Source organism: Aspergillus vadensis (genome assembly GCF_003184925.1).
Source record: "Aspergillus vadensis CBS 113365 unplaced genomic scaffold BO88scaffold_26, whole genome shotgun sequence".
NCBI classification, from domain to species: Eukaryota; Fungi; Ascomycota; class Eurotiomycetes; order Eurotiales; family Aspergillaceae; genus Aspergillus; species Aspergillus vadensis.
Window position 1 is genome coordinate 297,873 of NW_020292064.1, and position 16,708 is coordinate 314,580.

At 54.0% G+C, this 16,708-nt stretch overlaps 4 protein-coding genes across 4 annotated transcripts; 2 read left to right on the forward strand and 2 right to left on the reverse strand.

Moving 5' to 3' along the window:
- Nucleotides 1–447: 447 nt before the first annotated feature.
- BO88DRAFT_407851 (uncharacterized protein) lies at nt 448–1,167 on the forward strand. Its single transcript, XM_025707550.1, has one exon. The coding sequence runs from the start codon at nt 684–686 to the stop codon at nt 939–941; it is 258 nt and encodes an 85-aa protein (XP_025559020.1). The 5' UTR covers nt 448–683; the 3' UTR covers nt 942–1,167.
- Nucleotides 1,168–3,133: 1,966 nt separating this feature from the next.
- iml1 (GTPase-activating protein IML1) lies at nt 3,134–8,921 on the forward strand. Its single transcript, XM_025707551.1, has one exon. The coding sequence runs from the start codon at nt 3,248–3,250 to the stop codon at nt 8,801–8,803; it is 5,556 nt and encodes a 1,851-aa protein (XP_025559021.1). The 5' UTR covers nt 3,134–3,247; the 3' UTR covers nt 8,804–8,921.
- Nucleotides 8,922–9,132: 211 nt separating this feature from the next.
- BO88DRAFT_145822 (uncharacterized protein) lies at nt 9,133–13,175 on the reverse strand. Its single transcript, XM_025701489.1, has one exon. The coding sequence runs from the start codon at nt 13,004–13,006 to the stop codon at nt 9,371–9,373; it is 3,636 nt and encodes a 1,211-aa protein (XP_025559022.1). The 5' UTR covers nt 13,007–13,175; the 3' UTR covers nt 9,133–9,370.
- A 749-nt stretch (nt 13,176–13,924) lies between these two features.
- BO88DRAFT_395787 (pre-rRNA-processing protein ESF1) lies at nt 13,925–16,601 on the reverse strand. Its single transcript, XM_025705203.1, has 2 exons — nt 16,412–16,601; nt 13,925–16,327 (listed from the first exon to the last, which is right to left on the reverse strand). The coding sequence occupies exons 1-2, from the start codon at nt 16,476–16,478 to the stop codon at nt 14,208–14,210; spliced, it is 2,187 nt and encodes a 728-aa protein (XP_025559023.1). The 5' UTR covers nt 16,479–16,601; the 3' UTR covers nt 13,925–14,207.
- Between the last annotated feature and the right edge of the window lie 107 nt (nt 16,602–16,708).

Genomic DNA, 16,708 nt, shown 5'->3' on the forward strand with positions numbered 1-16,708 from the left:
CTGCCCCGTATCCCCACAATAGATTGGAACAGGCTTTCTATGATTGTCAATAGATGTAGACAACCCCGGCTCTGCACCGATGAATTTCGAGGAGTGGATCTACATAGCGCAAGCCCTGTCTTAAAGTAAGTCGCAATTCACCCGTGGCATCCAGCAATTCGCACGGGGGCTTGCCTCTTCTTGACCATTTCATTGCTCCCCCATTACTGTTGCAGCTACGGCAGCCCCCCCTTTTCTGTCCAGGTTGTCAGAACCACGACCCCCGCAGGAGAGTAGAATTGATCGTCGAGCCGCGAAGTGCAGGGCATCAGGCGAACTTTATCCCAATCGGGCTACGGTCCGAACTGCACTTCCGCCTTTATTGGGCATCGATCCGATTTTGGAGACGCCCTGGAGGGGGATGGGAGCCTTGATTGGCCCGACTCTGGCTGGGATCCAGTTTTCAAGTCGATGTGCATTTCGATCCTTTGAGTTCTTTTATTCCTTTCTTATCTATTACCGCATATCGAATCTGGAGTGATCTGATTTTGATTGGAAGTTGAGGGTTCGTAAGATGCTTGGACTTTTGCGCGCCGCTGGGAATGCGGCTGCCTTGCTCGACGGGCATTCGCTGTGCTGCTGCAACTGGCACCATGGCTCTGACAGGGTCCCCCAGAGAATTAAGACCAGACTAGAAATATGCAATGGGCTTGTACTACTTCCAGTACCGAACCCACTGCAGTCTCCATGTTACTGAAGTCTCTCCCTCCCCTCTGGTACCCTCCCTAGGCGTCGAGGGTTTATCGGTACAGCTGGAGAGCAGCTCGATGACTCCTTGCAGGGTGGGCCGACAGTTCCACCTTAAGCGGTTTGCTGTCATTTGCTGGCAAGCACCTCCGTCACCGTGCGGAACGGTAGTTTATTGTGCTGCTATCTGCAAGGTCGATTCCTGTCGGGCTTAGCCTACCGTTCATCCATTCCCCTGCTTGCAGCTAAAGCTTGCTGTCCGTTGGGGGCTGATCCGTGGTTGGGAGAAGCTCTCGGCCATGGTCCGGCTGGTCATGGGTGCCAGATCCCTCACGGGTCTAGACGAGAGGCCGGCCAAATGAAAATGCAAAAAGGGGAGCGATAACAAAGATTTACGCTTACCATATTTTAAAGTAAAAAAAGCAAAGGGGAAGAGCAACGAAAAAGGAAAGAAAAAAGGACTAAGAAGACACTGCCCATGGTTCATGGTGAAGAGGTGCGTGAGGCCTTAAGCATTTACAGGTCGGGAAAAGTTGGGCAACGACCTCATCACTCACCACTCACCATCCATTCACCAAACGACTTTCAGGTACAGCTCATTACTCGCTTCGTATTTCCGCCATTTCTCGTCCTAAGTCTGAAGCCACTGGCTTGATCTAAGTGCGCTCGATCAGAGCTGTTCCGTGTTGCTCTCATTTCTCTCGCGCCAGGGAAGGGGATTAGTGTAGTAGGGAGAAGGAGGCACTTCGGCACTGTACGGATCCTCGATCTGGAGAAGGCAAAAGGACGCTGCATGGACTATGGGGCCAGCTAGGCTACATGCTGGCCCCGATAGCGTCCGGGTCTGCGGTTCTTCTGTTCAACTACTGCTGATCCAAATCTGACCTATCCATTTGGCGAGATGTTCCGAAGCACGCCACGGTGCGAGCCACGATTTCAACCTGGGCCAGAAACACGATAAAAGACAAGAGGAGAGAGGTGCCGAGCCAAATGAAGGAACGGGGGGTTGGAGTGGAAGCCCATTCGAATGCGCGGCTGCTGGCCCAGATGAAAATATCCTCCACCATGGCTTACGCATGGCCCCAGCGTACCCAAATAGGGTCCAGATCCCGATGTCAGAGATCAAATCCCGACGCCGCTAAATTGAGCCAAGCCAAACCATCCAGTCTTTGAAATCTCCTGCTAATCTCACCATTTGCAAGGTCACCTTAAATACTTAATACTGTCCATTATACTTGTTGGCATACACGAGCACAAGCAAATCCGACAGCGTAGGACGGCGTAGGACAGCGTATCAGGGTGAAGTAGTATAATCAACCCCCTATAGTTGGGTCAAGACATGTCTGTCAACAGGTTGATGTCAGGTCTCGCACTGACTGGTGCAGACAATTGCATTATCAGGTCTCCATCCATCCATCCCAGGCCGTCACGACCAGAGGAAGCGGCACATTCCGGTCCCTTTCATTGGTGATGTTCGGTTAATCTCCATCACCGCGCGGGTCTGATCATTACCGATTGGTTGCTTTTGAAGAGGGCTTTTTGTTCCCGCCGCAGTGGAAAGTTGGATGGATCGTCTTCGGGCCAGCCCATCTGCCCTTCACCGTTTCGAACCATTCCGAAGTCACTAGTCTATATTCTCCACAACCAGCTAGCTGCCTGCCTCGGCGTCGGCAGACTCCTTTCCTGCATTATTTCTGCATTGGGGTTTACATACTCCCAACGCATGACAGGGCGGACGTTACTGTCCAGACTGTGTCTACGTTGCACGACTCGCTCCATTCGGGAGGAAGGAAAGAGGGAAAGACAGACGGATCGTTTCATGCCCCTCAGATTCCGATCATGCGTAATGGAACTAATCACCAGCTGGTATCGGCTGGCGCAGGCGGATTTTACGATCGTAGGCGAATCTGGGCATGTGCACTGCGCGACTCGCATCAGCATCTAAAATTCAAGCTCAGTAGGTACGCTTTGTCATGTACTATGTAGATCTCAACGAGTAGAGAGATAAAAAAAATAAAAAAAAAAAATCCAAAGTACTTTTGTATGTATCTTCGGATGGACGGAGATCTCGGACTCGATCCGAGGAGGGCGGCTCGGGCTACCCTTTGGGTCGAAGATTCGTTTGGAGTATTCCCTGGTCCCCGAAGATTTTCGATCCCTTCGAAAAAGAATCGCAGGATCTGCTTTTGATGCCTGAGGCATTAAATTTATGGCATCATAACTGCTCAGGCATACGTCACTCTAGATCACGTGGATAAGTATACAATCACACGTGATGTGGCAGACTTGGCTATACACCGCCTTCCCTTGTGGATGCGGAGGCTGTCACATGATGTGGGGAAAGTCACGGGCACTGCATATCAAGCAATCCATCAATAATCAATCATCAATCATCAATTCAGCTAGCCACGGTGCCAATGCGCCCCCAATCACCTCAATCAATCCACCTATTCTTTAGCTATTCGCTAGACTGATTTTCCATCTCAATGGTCATTCAACCATGCGACGGTGACGGTAAACAATGTCATTGCGGGGCCCTATGAAGCGTTCGCACCTGCGGCAGGTGAGCGCCGCCAGTATCGACACGCTTTCCAGCTCGCGCACCGTCGAGCTTCCTCGTGGCACGCCCCGGGATCGCTCCTCCACTCCCGATGACAAGGCAGCCCGACTCTCATCCACCGGACTGGACCGCCGTCAATGCTCCCTCTGGGTCCATGATGAGACCTTCTCCAAGGAGGAGATCCTGTTCAACCAGGCCGCCTTCAGCGACACCGGCGTGCAAGTGGGCGATGTCATTGAGATATTGCCCGCGCGGATGTCGGGCGATGTCCCTTATTCCGCCAAAGCAGACATGGGAGCCCGGTCGCTGCGCGAGAGTCATGTCGACCTGAACTCGTCGCTGCCGGCGAACCCCATGTCCAAGTTCAAGACTCCATTACAGAGTCGATGTCTCTTTGTGGTCAAGCCCCTCCCACAGGAGATCAAGTCCCGTCACCCGAAGCTCGAATTGTCGGTCACGAGCAGCGTAGCCAACATCTTCGGGTTCAAGAACCGCACTGCGGTTCACATCTCCATTGTGGAGCGTGCGCAATGCGCGGCCTCTCATGTGGATATCTCCTTTCGCGATCAGTACCTGGTCCGTTCAGACATGTGGAGACTGGTCATGTCGGAGTTATCGGAGAAGATCGTCTACAAAGGCCAGAAGATCGTGTTCATGGGGAGTATCAAGGCCACGGTCAAGAATATCTTCATTCGGGGCAAGAAGGTCCTCTCGGGCTTCTTCTCTCCGCAGACTATACCCGTATTCCGAAGCGAATCGGCCAAATATGTCCTCTTCATTCAGATGTCAAGAGAGATGTGGGACTTTGACTCTGAAGGTACAGGGGATATTCTCTTTAGTAGGGTCATCAATGGCTTCTTGCCGGAGTTGTTCAAGCGCTGGGCCAATTCTGACGCGAGGCATCTGGTCACCATTGTGTTGTTCACGCGCGTGGAATATGATCCGTCGGCCATTGGGCCCTCTTCGAGTCTTACATCAGAGAGTTTGCACAACAACTTCACGCCAAATGGTGCGCCAACCAGGGACTTTTACCGTGTGGTCGTTAATGATATGGCGAGTGGCCATTGGACCACCATTCTGGATGAGCTGAAGAAGGACTTTCGAACCTTTTTGAGGGACGTGTCGATTCTCAAGACTACGGACGACATCAAAACGCCCACCATCGATGGGGTCAAGGTGGCCCCTCGAGCCCAATCTGCCACCATCGCCGGACGGCCCAGCACTGCGCTTCGCGGGAACATTCTCGAAGCGATTCATTTGGCGTCATCTCATCTGGCGTATGATCACATTGATCGCGATATGGTGCATACGGGGACTTCAATCATCGTCATTACGCCAGGAAGTGGCGTCTTCGAGGTGTCATATGAATCTCTAGCTTCCACGACGGAAGCACTGACGAATCGAGGTATTGCCATTGACTTGGTCTGCCTTAGTCCCATGCCGCTGCATTCGGTGCCTTTGTTCAAATACCGCGAGCCGGCACAGAAAACACAGAGCCCTTCGTATGGAGGGGACATCCAAGACGGAGGTTACTCGCCTGAAATGCGCCTGTCGTTTGCAAGCTTCGCCAGCAGGGGCTCGCACCTCTCGCCCAAGTCGTTTCCTGGAATGGGCGCAAGACCATGGTCTTCTCGCCATAACGAATGGAATTACGGCATTCCTCACTGGCTTGACATTTCCTACTGGAACCCTGAAACGTATAGAGAGGCTCGACGCATTCTGAAGAAGGATCCTAACGCTCCAATTCCATTCACTGTCACTAAGCAATCGAAGGTCTTCGTGCCGCGCGTGCGGATGTATGAGATTCAGATGATGGGGGTCATGGAAAGTGAACAATCGAACATTTCGATTCCTTATCTACTTGAAGGACAGGGTATCTCGAGAAGGTCAAACCACGCGATGGCCTTGAGTCCCGCGAGTATAAGCGCATCAAACCTGCCTTTCAAGCGCAACTCCCCTTTTCGGCACCAGCTGAGTGACAGCCTGCGACCCGAGCCGTTTCTCCAGAACATAGCAAGCTCCAAAGATGCAATGTTGCCCAAGTCGCGAAAATCCTCGAAATCGGTGGTTTCGTGGATGGACCAGTATGACGAAGGAGTGTTCCACCCGTTTCCCAAGCGACGCCAGCGCCCAAAACCGACAAAGCAAAAGCGACCCAGCGAGCCAGAAGTGCAAGTGTCAAATGCGCACGATCGACTATCCGCTCGATCCGTGACTCGCTTGAGGGAGAAAGAAACCAATTCGAACGAACGTGCCCAGACGACGTTTTCCGCGCCCCGGAAGATTGATGCCACACTCCCGGTCCCGAAAAAGCCCGTTCCTACGCGAACGGTGTCTCCGAAAAAGCCTGCGTTAAAGACCTCTTCCAGCGCCCGGATCCCACGAATTTCGCGTACGATCAGCTTTGCTCTGCGGGGCCTGAGTGCCACTCCTCCTAGAGCCCAGGCAAGCACGGAAGTCAACGTCGAGCATGCTCGCGGGCAATCGACAGCAAACGTGAAGAAACCCTCAGGCGTGTTTGCTGATACACGAAGCGTGGACTCTCTCAGCATATCGGATTCTGCGTCCACGAAGACCGTAATCGATCTCTCGACGACACCAACTACGCCCCAGAAGCACTCTCATATTAGCTCAGCAATCACCCCCTCGCGGCCAATAGAGATCAAGGTTCCTCAAAAGCAACCACCGGAGGATGATGCGGAGCAAGGCGACCGCCCAATCACCGAGTCATACTCAACCACAACAACTGAAATCCCTATACCTGGTGAGGCTCGCCATGAAGGCCGGGCCAAAAGGCCGCATCCACGGGTGACCATCAATGGCAGTTCGCGGGACGGAGCGAAAAGCGCGCCTTCCAAGGCTTTGGCGCCTTGGGTTCGGTCCATCAATCCCTGCAATACACCGAAAGACGTCTTACGAGACACCAGCTGGTTTGGGCGTTGGCAGCATGCGTATCCGAGGCCTCCACATGTAGCTGTCGTCAAGTGGAAGAGCTTGAAATCCCCTGCTATTCTACCCTTGACTACGGAAGAGTTCCCAACGGCGACCGAGCTGGCGTCGGACTACTATCAAACTCCCTATCGCGTGTTCCCGAACGACGATGCGGAGGGTGTCGAGCCGCCGAAAACACGGGGCGTGCTTCTACGTGAAATGATTTCGCTACGGCTATCTCATGGGTTTCAAATCGTCGTCGGCAAGAATGTCGTCGAAGTGTCAGGACAGTATTCTCTCGAGGCACCCAACGTATTCGATACCCAAAGCCTGGAACGAGACGGGGCAACTGTGTTCTTGTCGAAGGGCAACACGATCCATCGGCTCGTGTGTATCGATGAGGCCGAGATCGAAGTGACTCGATACACCCATCGAAACTCGGCCATGCTGGCGTCCCACAAGACCAATGACTTCACCATGTATTCACCAGCCATGCGCACGATCCTAAGCCCGGAATATGAAGTCAAAAATATCCGACTGGATCCGACACTGGAAGAATACAACTGGAACTACGCAGACAATTACGTGGCCGGACATCGCGAGTACCTCTTTAGTCCGGCTCAGCAGCTGCAATTCTGGCGGGCGCGTTATGTCTTGATTCCTATGCACCTGCAAGTCAACTCCCGCCGCCAACTTCAGTCGTACAACGAAGACAACGAGGAAGAAATCCATCTGCTGGGCATCAATCAGCTCACGCATATCTGGCAGCGGCACAAGTACGTTCCGCCTGAGGAGAAGCTGTTCGACACAGCCCGCAAGAAGCGGGAGCAAAATCCTCTGAACATCATGTACCAGACACGGAATTCCTCCGAGGTCGTGGCAGCTGAACTGGATCGAATTATCCTTACAGACCCCGGCCTGGACAATTCTCCGGCCCAGCTGCTGCCGGAGTCGGAGCTGCTAGAGCGATCAAGCATTAGTTTGACAACATTAGCGCAACTAATTCAGGGTGAGAAGGGCGTCCGGATGATGGATCGACGGTGGCATTGGCGTCTGCACTACAATTGCTTCATCGGCTTCGAACTGACTACCTGGCTTCTCCAAAACTTCCGCGACATCGACAGCCGCGAGGAGGCAGTCGATTTCGGCAACGAGTTGCTGAAGCACGGCCTCTTCCAGCACGTAGAGCGGCGCCACAACTTCCGCGATGGCAACTACTTCTACCAAATCTGCAGCGAATACCGGGCCTCTCGCCCAGAGTCTCGCGGCAGTTGGTTCCCTCAAATCCGGGCCGACAAGCCAGCTGCCTCAACCCCGACTGGAGAAAACCCCCGCGACTCGCCCATTAGCCACTCGCGCTCAGAAAGTCTAGACGAGGCCGCTCAGCCGGCTCCAAACACCCCTTCAAAGGGGAAGAACAAGGCCGCCATCATGCTCTCCAAGACCATGAAATACGACGTCGATCCACGCAAACGGTCAAACCGTCCAGAGGTCATCGATCTCCACTACGACCGCCTCCACAACCCCGACAACTGCTTCCACATCGAGCTCAGCTGGATGAACACCACCGCCAAATTGATCGAAGACGCCGTCATCTCCTGGGCCTCAACGGCCGAGAAATTCGGTCTCAAACTCGTCCAAGTGCCCATCGCCGAAGCCTGCGCCATTGACGAAACCCAACCCTTCCGCAAACCCTACCGCGTCCAACTCAAACTCCCCCCTCCCAAGGGCCCCCTCCCATCCCTCTTCCAAGCATCAACCTCCTCCTCGACCACCCCAACCTCCCTCACCCAGCCCTCCCCTCCAGACCGGCACTACTATCAAAAAGCCCTCCTCCGCCGCTTCGACTTCGTCCTCGACTTCGAAGCCCGCTCCGCCTTCCCCGCCGACGTCGAAGTCTCCTACTCCTGGGGCATCCCGGACTACCGCTACCCGCAATACATCCACCGATCCGGCAGTCTCCTTGTCCAAATCACCGACGACGGCGACTTCCTCTTCCTCGCCAACCGCCTCGTCAGCACCCGCGCCGCCGCCACCAGCCGTGACCGTCTCGACCGCGACCGCGACCCGCAGCAGCAGCAGCACCGCACCCGCGCCGGCACCTACGACCCCGGCGATCGCGCCTCCCCGCGCCTCTCCCCGCTAACCCGTCCCACAATCCTCCCCATCCCCCACGACGTCAGCACCAGCATCACCAACAGCCCGCGCCACTTCCCCGCCTCGACAGCCGCCGCAGCAGCTAGTCTCGACTCATCGAACTTCTACCGCGCGCCGGAACACATCCTCACCAACTTCGAGGACTTCTGTCGGGACCCTATCCGTCTTGAACAGTTCTACAGCGAGTCGCATGTCCGTCCAACGAGTACGCGCGTGGAGCCTACGGCGTTGTTGGATACCGCTATCCCCTCGCTGGAGTTGCCAGCGAGCGTGGTCAGTCATCATCCGCACTTGGGAATCACCCCGGGACCCGGGTTGATGAGTAGGGCGTCGCATAATGGGACTTTGCCGACGATTGAGTCTAGGGCTAGGGCGTCGAGGGATGAGGGGAGGAGTCCGAGGAGTGGGGCGTTAAGGCCGGTTATGTAGGATCTATGAATGTAAGGAGTATGTGTTAGTGGGATTGTTGGGGATGATGTGTAGATGGATGTATTTTGTAATCGTAATTTATGGCTAATTATGTTGAATGAATTATATGATCGATTTGGGGTGCGTTTTCGTCGTGTATAGGGTGTTCCATTCCACTACTAGTAATAAGTACGATAACTTCAAGGCCTGTATGACGGAGAGGCGGTAATTGCACAGATGCGTGTGGTGAGTGTTGTTGTTGGTCGTAGTCGAACGGAAGGTAAAGATTCTTAGGATGGAGGTGTCAATTAAGTAAGTATTGAAATTGTTTATGTTATTCAGTAGTTTGTGTAACTGATATAGTTTAACTTATCTACACGGTGAGATACAATGTGAGAGAGGCAGGCATGGGTGCGGTCATATGTATGCTTGGGCGAATGAGAAACTATAATCAACACATGGGTATCATGATGATATCAAAGCGCAAAAAAGAAAACGAAACTGTATAAGGGCATCCTCGGTAAGAACAGGGAGAAGAGGAGAAAAGTATGAATCCCAAACATAGACCGCCCCAACTACACAACAGGCCTACCACGCCTCTTCAACATCAAGGAGCCATTTACGAATGCCCTCGCGTAACGTGTTCTCACCTCCTGTCTGTACTCGCCGGCGGTCCCGGTCTGTGGGCCCCAGCTCACCTTCATCTTCTCGGCAGTGCTCCGCGGTTACACTGCGAACAACCTCGTCGAGCGCGCTTAAGACAAGTTTGCGACACTCGGTCCGAGGAACCTCCACTGGGCGCATCTCGTCCCGGCTCAGCACGTCTGACATGTGCTTGTCCTCAGTGCGCCGAGTGCGTGTGGGCGACGGAGCCCGGGAGTGTACCATTGAGGAGGGACCGCTCTGAGCGAGAACTCGTTCAAGAGCGTCAACTAGCGTGCCATCCAAATCCATCACGTGCTCCTCCACAAAGCGTTCTTCTACATCACTTGAGCCAAACCCATCAGATGAAGAACTAGCGGACGATTTGCTGGAAGCAGTAGCTTGAGAAAAAAAACTGGTCAGCTGAGACGCAGACGCCGAGCCGCCAGAGACATGACGAGGGGTACCCGGTTGGGGAGAGAACGAAGGCGATGTGTTGCGCCAAGACGCACTCCCGACTTTACGACGTAGCCGCAGCCGCTTCACCGTGAAGGTTCGCACATCCGCAATGAGAGTGGTCGCAACATCAACCCATCGTCCGGATCCATCCGCATCAAGACACGCGGCTTGGCTTGACATCGGTTCTGCTTGCATGGCACGCTTGATGTCGGCCTCGAGCCCATTATAGGGCCGGACTGCTTGAAGTAAGAAATCATCATGGAAGCTCTTCAGCCATCCAGCAACGTTCATATTAGGTCCATCACTGTCTTTCAAAGTAGAGGGGAAGCCGGATGTGCTGCTGTGCGTAGATGCTACTGCGTCAACACTAGTAACCGACGTTCGCGTCTTCTTCGGGGATGCCATTGTGGAATCGCCAGATGAAGAAAGCGAGACGAACCCGGGCAAAGGAAGATCAACATCAACAATGCCATCATCTCCTCGGACCGACAACTTCAGCGACGACTCTTTCGCTTGGTCCGTAGCCGCAGCCTCATCCGGGGCATCGTCGTCTTCATATCCATGGTGCGCATTTGAAGCCTGCGGAATGGAAATATGGTTGCTAGTTGCGCTTTTCGGAGAGACTTCGGTAGGTCCGAGCGAGGCCTCTTTGACCATCTGACTCAGGGTGGGCGGAGGGCGCCTCGGAGGATTTGTGTACGCTGACACGGATCGTTTGCGGGTGTCGGTTGGTGCCACAGATTCGCTGTCACCAGTAGACGATTCCTGACGGGCGCTCCACAGACCGGAGAATATGTTTCCCCATCGACCATTAGCAGATGGTACACTGCCATTCGCACTAGTGTGTGTGCTTTCGCTTCGTTGGAGGCTCCTCAGCAGTGTTTCCGATGCGAGGCTGTCGGGCCCGTCAGCCACTGCCTGGTCCGACCCTGCGCGCTCAGAGCGGCCTTGAGAAGCAAAGTGAGGGACCGGAACAGTACTACCAGGAGTGGTGGTTGATGTTGTCGCCGCACTCGTATTCCTCGCGCGCATATCCTTGGCGTGGACGGGCACGCCTAATGCTCGAATGGAGCGAGCGTCGGATCCCCGGCGCATGGTGGTGAAGTCCGGTGTCACCGACGGCTCGGTCTCATCCGTGGAACGATGCGCCGTCTCGCACGACGAAACGCTCACGGACCGCTGGTGCTGTTCTCTTTCACTAAGAGTGAGGCGTTGTGCGCGCGATCGACGTTCCATCACTCTCCGTAGTGACTCTTGCCGCAGAACCGGGACATTTGGCGGGCTCTGAGAAATGGCCCTCGTGGAAGCCGCGGTGCCCGGCCTGATAGGGGAAGGGAGAGGCTCGAAACGCTGTTTCGGTGGAAGAAATACTGAAAGCAAGAAAATAAGTCTCCGCGCCGTCATCTTGTCAGGTGATATAATGACAGTGCGGTGAGCAAGCAACGGGTCAGAATCCTGCTGGGCCTTCTGCTGTAGATAATGCCTCCGTCGGTACCACTCGGGCCCGAGGGCATTGAGCCACTCAGTATGGTTACCCAGGAATGCTGTAATAAGAACAAGGAAAAAGAAGCTGTGGTCCTTATCTCCAATGCTGCGAATGATAGAGCGGCCTTCCTCACGCCACACGCCCCACCGATTCTGGCCGGTTACGACGAATGGCATTTGCAACGCCGTGCTAATGCGACGGCTGCTGCGGATGGCTTCGTCTCGTAGCCTGGAATTTACGGCCAAGATATTCGCAGGCAGGTGGACAAAGGTTTGATTTGTTCGTTGCATGTTTGGAGGTTTAGCTGGCTTAGGATGCATGGCTGAAGAGGAATCTACCTTCTTCAGCAGAAAGAGGATTTCTCTTCGCGAAAGTCTCTCCAAGTGTGACAGGGTGCGGTTTATTACATCCCAATGATCCACCAGAAGATCAATGCGCTCATCCAGGCTCGCAGGTGGGCTTGCAAGGGACAAACTGTCATCGAGGAAACCCCCACGGAAACGGTAGTCCGAATCCAAGGAGCACGACATTCCCGGTTTGGGAGAGTCCGGACCCTGAGCATTAAACCGAGAGGCCGGTCGCCCTGCATTCCGAGAGAGGAGCGGGATCTGGATAGTAATTGCTACAGCATACATCGGCGTCTTTTTCTCCTTGATCTTCCGACGCTTCGTGACGTCTGGAAAGGGAAAACCGCTGTTTGGAAGTGAATCTTGGTTCACAGAACCAGCCGCATTCATGCCATCGGGAGACGTCTCACCACCTTCGGGCAGGTGGACGCTGAACATTCTAGTCAGGAGTATCGTAACCTTTGCTGGTGGTCTGGACTCATTCCCGCGGCTGGTGCTTGTAAAGGCCGATTGACTTCCAGTTGTATACGCCCGCGAAAGCGAGTTGCGGGTTGCAGGGGACGTAGGCGCAGTTTTGCCAGGTTCATCATCCGCAGAGATAATATGCATCTTCGTCGATGACCCCCTATAGCTAAACGCACTGCTGCCGAAGATGCAATTTAACAGACCCGTATCATTCGAGTCCGCAGCATAGCGAGGGTGGCCAGGTTCATGATAGCTTCCCGCCGGCGATAGTGTGGAACTACGACCACGAGCCCTCATGAAAGCGCCAGACGACATGGGAGGTGACCTCCGTGTCTCCGCGGCGATAGAGAGTGGGCTTGGCTCCGCGGCTGACGACTGCGACAAGTAGCCCCGCCGTGGCCCACGGGTGAGATTCGAAACCGTACGGGCATGTCTCGCTCCGGTGGTATTGTCGAACACCTGAGGTTCCAGACCAAGTCCCATAGAAGTCTGATCCTGCGAACTGGCGCGTGTGTCCAACAGGACACAAGCATCTCGATCTCCCAATGCATTCTGTGCAATAATCACCCGGAAATCCTTCAACGGGTCCAACTCGACACCGCCGCGATCATCATAGGCACCAGCCGTAGAAGCGTTCGGGGAATTGTAGGCCGTATGCAGCGGATATGCGTGCGTATGGGAATGTCGGAGGAGACTAGCATCGGGGAATAGTAAGCCAGATGTATGTTCCTCCTCCGTAACGGATTCTAATTGGTGAGCGTTTTTGGCGTTGTAGGTCGCCGGATTTAGAGTAGCCGCGGCAGTGCTCAACAGTCGACCCAGCATGATGGCAATTCGGGATAAGGCAAGCCTGCAGGAAGTCAAGGCCAGTGAGAGAATGCCGATGAAGGAGGGGTCGAACACTCGAGCCGAGAAGCAAACAGAAAAGAAATGATTAAGCTAGGAAATCAAGGCAAGAAACCAACACTCAGACAGATATACTAGACTGAGCTGCAGCACCCATCGTTCAATCCCGCCGAATGCCAACCATGATCAAGCCATCCAGAAGGAATGAACGGGGGAACCTTCTTTCACTGTGGAGGCCAGACACAGGGGATAGACAGTAATAGGAGTGGTAAGTGAAGCAAAGTAAGTAGTCGTAAAAGGAAAGTGATAGTAGTGAACTAGTGGTAGTAGTGACTGCCCGTGTCCAGAAGGGGGTTAGTCAGCCGCCAATTGGGCCGGAAAGAATTAAGTGACTGGGATGCAATCGAAGCCAATCGATCCAGATGAATTTGGGGCGACTTCCCACTGCGGAGGGAGACGCAAACAAGTGGGAATGAATTGGCAGGGCCGGGGGGTAATGAATTGGCCAGAGGGGAAGGGAAGGGAAGGGAAGAGAAGAGGGAGGGAGGGAGGAGGAGGGGAATATTGGGGAAGGAAAGCGAAAGGGAAGAAAGAGCGACGAGTTCCCGAAAGGGCGGTGAAGCTGGCCGCACCGCACATGATCTCAGCCTCATCTCATCGCGGCCGATCGCCTGCAACTTCACGGCCTTTCGGGCCTGTCAGCGCTCGACTGCCCCCCTGCACACGGCCCAATCCGTCACACAATCACCTCATGTTGCATGGGCTAGGCAGCGTTTGGGCGGGAATCTGCGCCAGTCGGGATTCCAACGCCCCTCAACCCGACTCTGATTTACCAGGATTTCCTCCGTGAATGCCGGATCTATACATTGTCTGTTATGACTCGCCTACGCCCGTCATGGGTTATACATGGTGAAATCAGGGGGGAAAGTAGCTTGGACTAATGAGAACCACAGCGATAGGTCGAATAATAATACGGCAAGCTACAGCGCAGGGGTACACAAGGAACAAACAATGACATTGCCGTCCAGATCATAGGCAGACGCTCAAAATCTCTCAAATTAAACACAAGACCCTTTTAGCCAATGGTATCTGCATCTTCATCCCAGTGATGACGCTTTCATGATATCTGAGAAGTAGTAGTAGGGGTAGTAGGTAGTCAACTAAATATAGTACAAGCCACTCAGTTGCGCTTGGTCTTTTGCTTCACCTTCTCGACGAGCTTCTTCAGATCATCCGATCCGCCCTCCTTGGACGCACTCTTCTTCTGCTTCTTCTTTTGTTCACGAGGAGCATCCTCCTCGTCTGCATGATCATCCCGATCCCTGCGTCGCTTGCGACCCTCCTCCAACAGAGCCTTCATACCCGAAGTCGCCTTGAATCGGGGGTTGGTGGGATCGATGGCAAACTCGTGGCTCTCGTAGAGTCGAGCGAAACGAGGATCGGTGACTTCCATCTCAAAGTCGTCCTTGGGAGCTTCAACTTGCTTGCCCTTACTCTTGCCCTTCTTGTTCTTCTTGCGAGCTTGTTTCTCCGCCTTTTCAATCTCGTTCATATCGAAGTGCTTGATGCCAGGCTTGTTGTTGTCGTCAATCATGAGCAGCTCCAGCTCCGCCCGCTTGGCTGCGGCCGCAGCTTCCTCCGCTGCACGCTCCTCCCGCTTCTTGCGCTTCTCTTCCTTGCGACGAGCAGCAGCAGTAGCCTTGCCACTAGGGTCGTCGAAGAAGGGGTCGTCAAAGCCCAAGTCGTCCTCCTGGGGCTGTTCCTTAGCATCCGAGGCATCAGCGACCTCGTCCTCCTGCTCACCATCCTCACCACGCTTGGTGGCCTTAAGCTTCTCCTTTCTGCGCTTCTTTCTCTCACGTTCCTTGCGAATGTACTTTTCAATCGTAGTCTCATCCTTCTCAGGCTCGTTCTCGAAGATGCTGTCGCCCTTGGGACCACCAGCCAGACCGGAAGTGAAGGTAACCTCCATCTCACCAACAGGACCATCGGACTTGGACGAAGGCGTAGGCTCTGCACCAAGACCAAGTAGAGCTCGGAGACGTTGCTTCTCTTCCTCCTTCTTAGACACCTTCTTTGTCTCCCCATCCCCGCGCGTAGTATCAACAATCTCCACGCCACCCTCATCCTCCTCATCATCGGAGCTATCACTAGCCAGATAAGCCTTCAGGTCGTTCTCGTCGATATCCTTGCGACTACCCCGGAAGGCCCGAGCCTGAGCTTCCTTGCGCGACTTATCCTCCATATCCCAGGTCAGCTTGACCTTGCTGTGCTGCAGCGCATCGGTAACGAACTCGTTCGGCTGGTACCCATCGGGGATGCGTGTGCACTCGTCGCGGGGCGTATCGTCAGAGAAGTCAGTGTCCTCAGGCACAAAGCGGAGGTCGAAGAAGTTGGCGCTAGACAAGTACTCAGCACCATCGACGGAATCGTAAACGTGCTTTGCCACGTCCCTAGACGAGAAAGTCAAGATAGCATAGAAGTAACGTAGGCGCTCCATTTGATACTTCCGTAGCTGTGTCGAGTTGAACTCCTCGCCTTTATCCTCCTTCAGCATAGATTGCTTGATCTTCTCTTCCTCCTCATCAGAATCGAGTTCATCCTCATCCTCGGAGTCACTACCCTTCTTCGACGCAAAGATCTCTCTAGGCGGCCCCTCCGTCTCCTCCCTCTCCATCCTCTCCTTGCCAAACTCACTGGGATAAACAGCGACCTTCAAGACCCTCCCACCAGTCGGCGCAAAACTGGAGAAAACAGCCATCAAATCCTCCGCGCGGATATTGTCCCAATCCAAATTCACCACCGCAATGCGATCCGTAACATCGCCAGTAGGCACATCCGCCCGCTGCTTATCAGGATATTCCAGCTCCTCGCCAAACCCTTCAAACTCCTCTTCGTCCTCATCTTCCTCGTCGGAGCTTTCCTCCTCTGAGGACGAAGACTCGTCGAATCCTCCATCTCTCGCCGGGTCGTACGACTCTGCCTTTCTCAGCTCTCTAAGCACCTCCTCGTCATCTGCAACACTGGCATCTTCGAGGCCATCGTCTTCCTCCTCCTCGCCTTCTTCATCATCTTCCTCTCCCTCCTGCGCATCCTCGTCCAGCTGGTAGAATCGCTCGAGCTGTTTCTTGGTGTCGTCGCTGGCGAGCTTCCGGCCGTACCTGTCGACTGCGGCGTTCCGGGAGAAATCCTTGTCGCGCAACATGTGCGCAAAACGCTTGTCGAGCTTAACATGGGTTTGGCGTTTGCTGGGGAGACGGTAGCGAGGGTCGGTTTGGATGTTGGCGAATCTAGGATCGGCTAGTTGCAGCAAAGAGAGTAGGTTAGTTATGCGTTACATTCTCGCTTTGAGAGATTAGAAGGGATTGATGGTAGGGTACATACTGATCACGGAGCCGGAGTCAATTTTGGCGGCGCCGGCCTTCTTGCCTTTCTTTTTGTGGTCAGGCATGGTGGCACGCCTGTCGGCAATGAAGTATTGTTTTGATAGGTGTGTATAGAATAAAAAGTTTAATACTCTCTGGTAATAGAAGAAAAGTGGATCGTCTGGTTTGAGGTGATTGCTGAAAAAGTGATGATCATGGATAATTTTTTGGCGGCGGAACCAAAGATTCTTCGGCGAGCCTTGGATGTGGTCCGTGCGTTTCTCCGAAGGTTCAGGTTAACTCCGTCGTCTGCTTT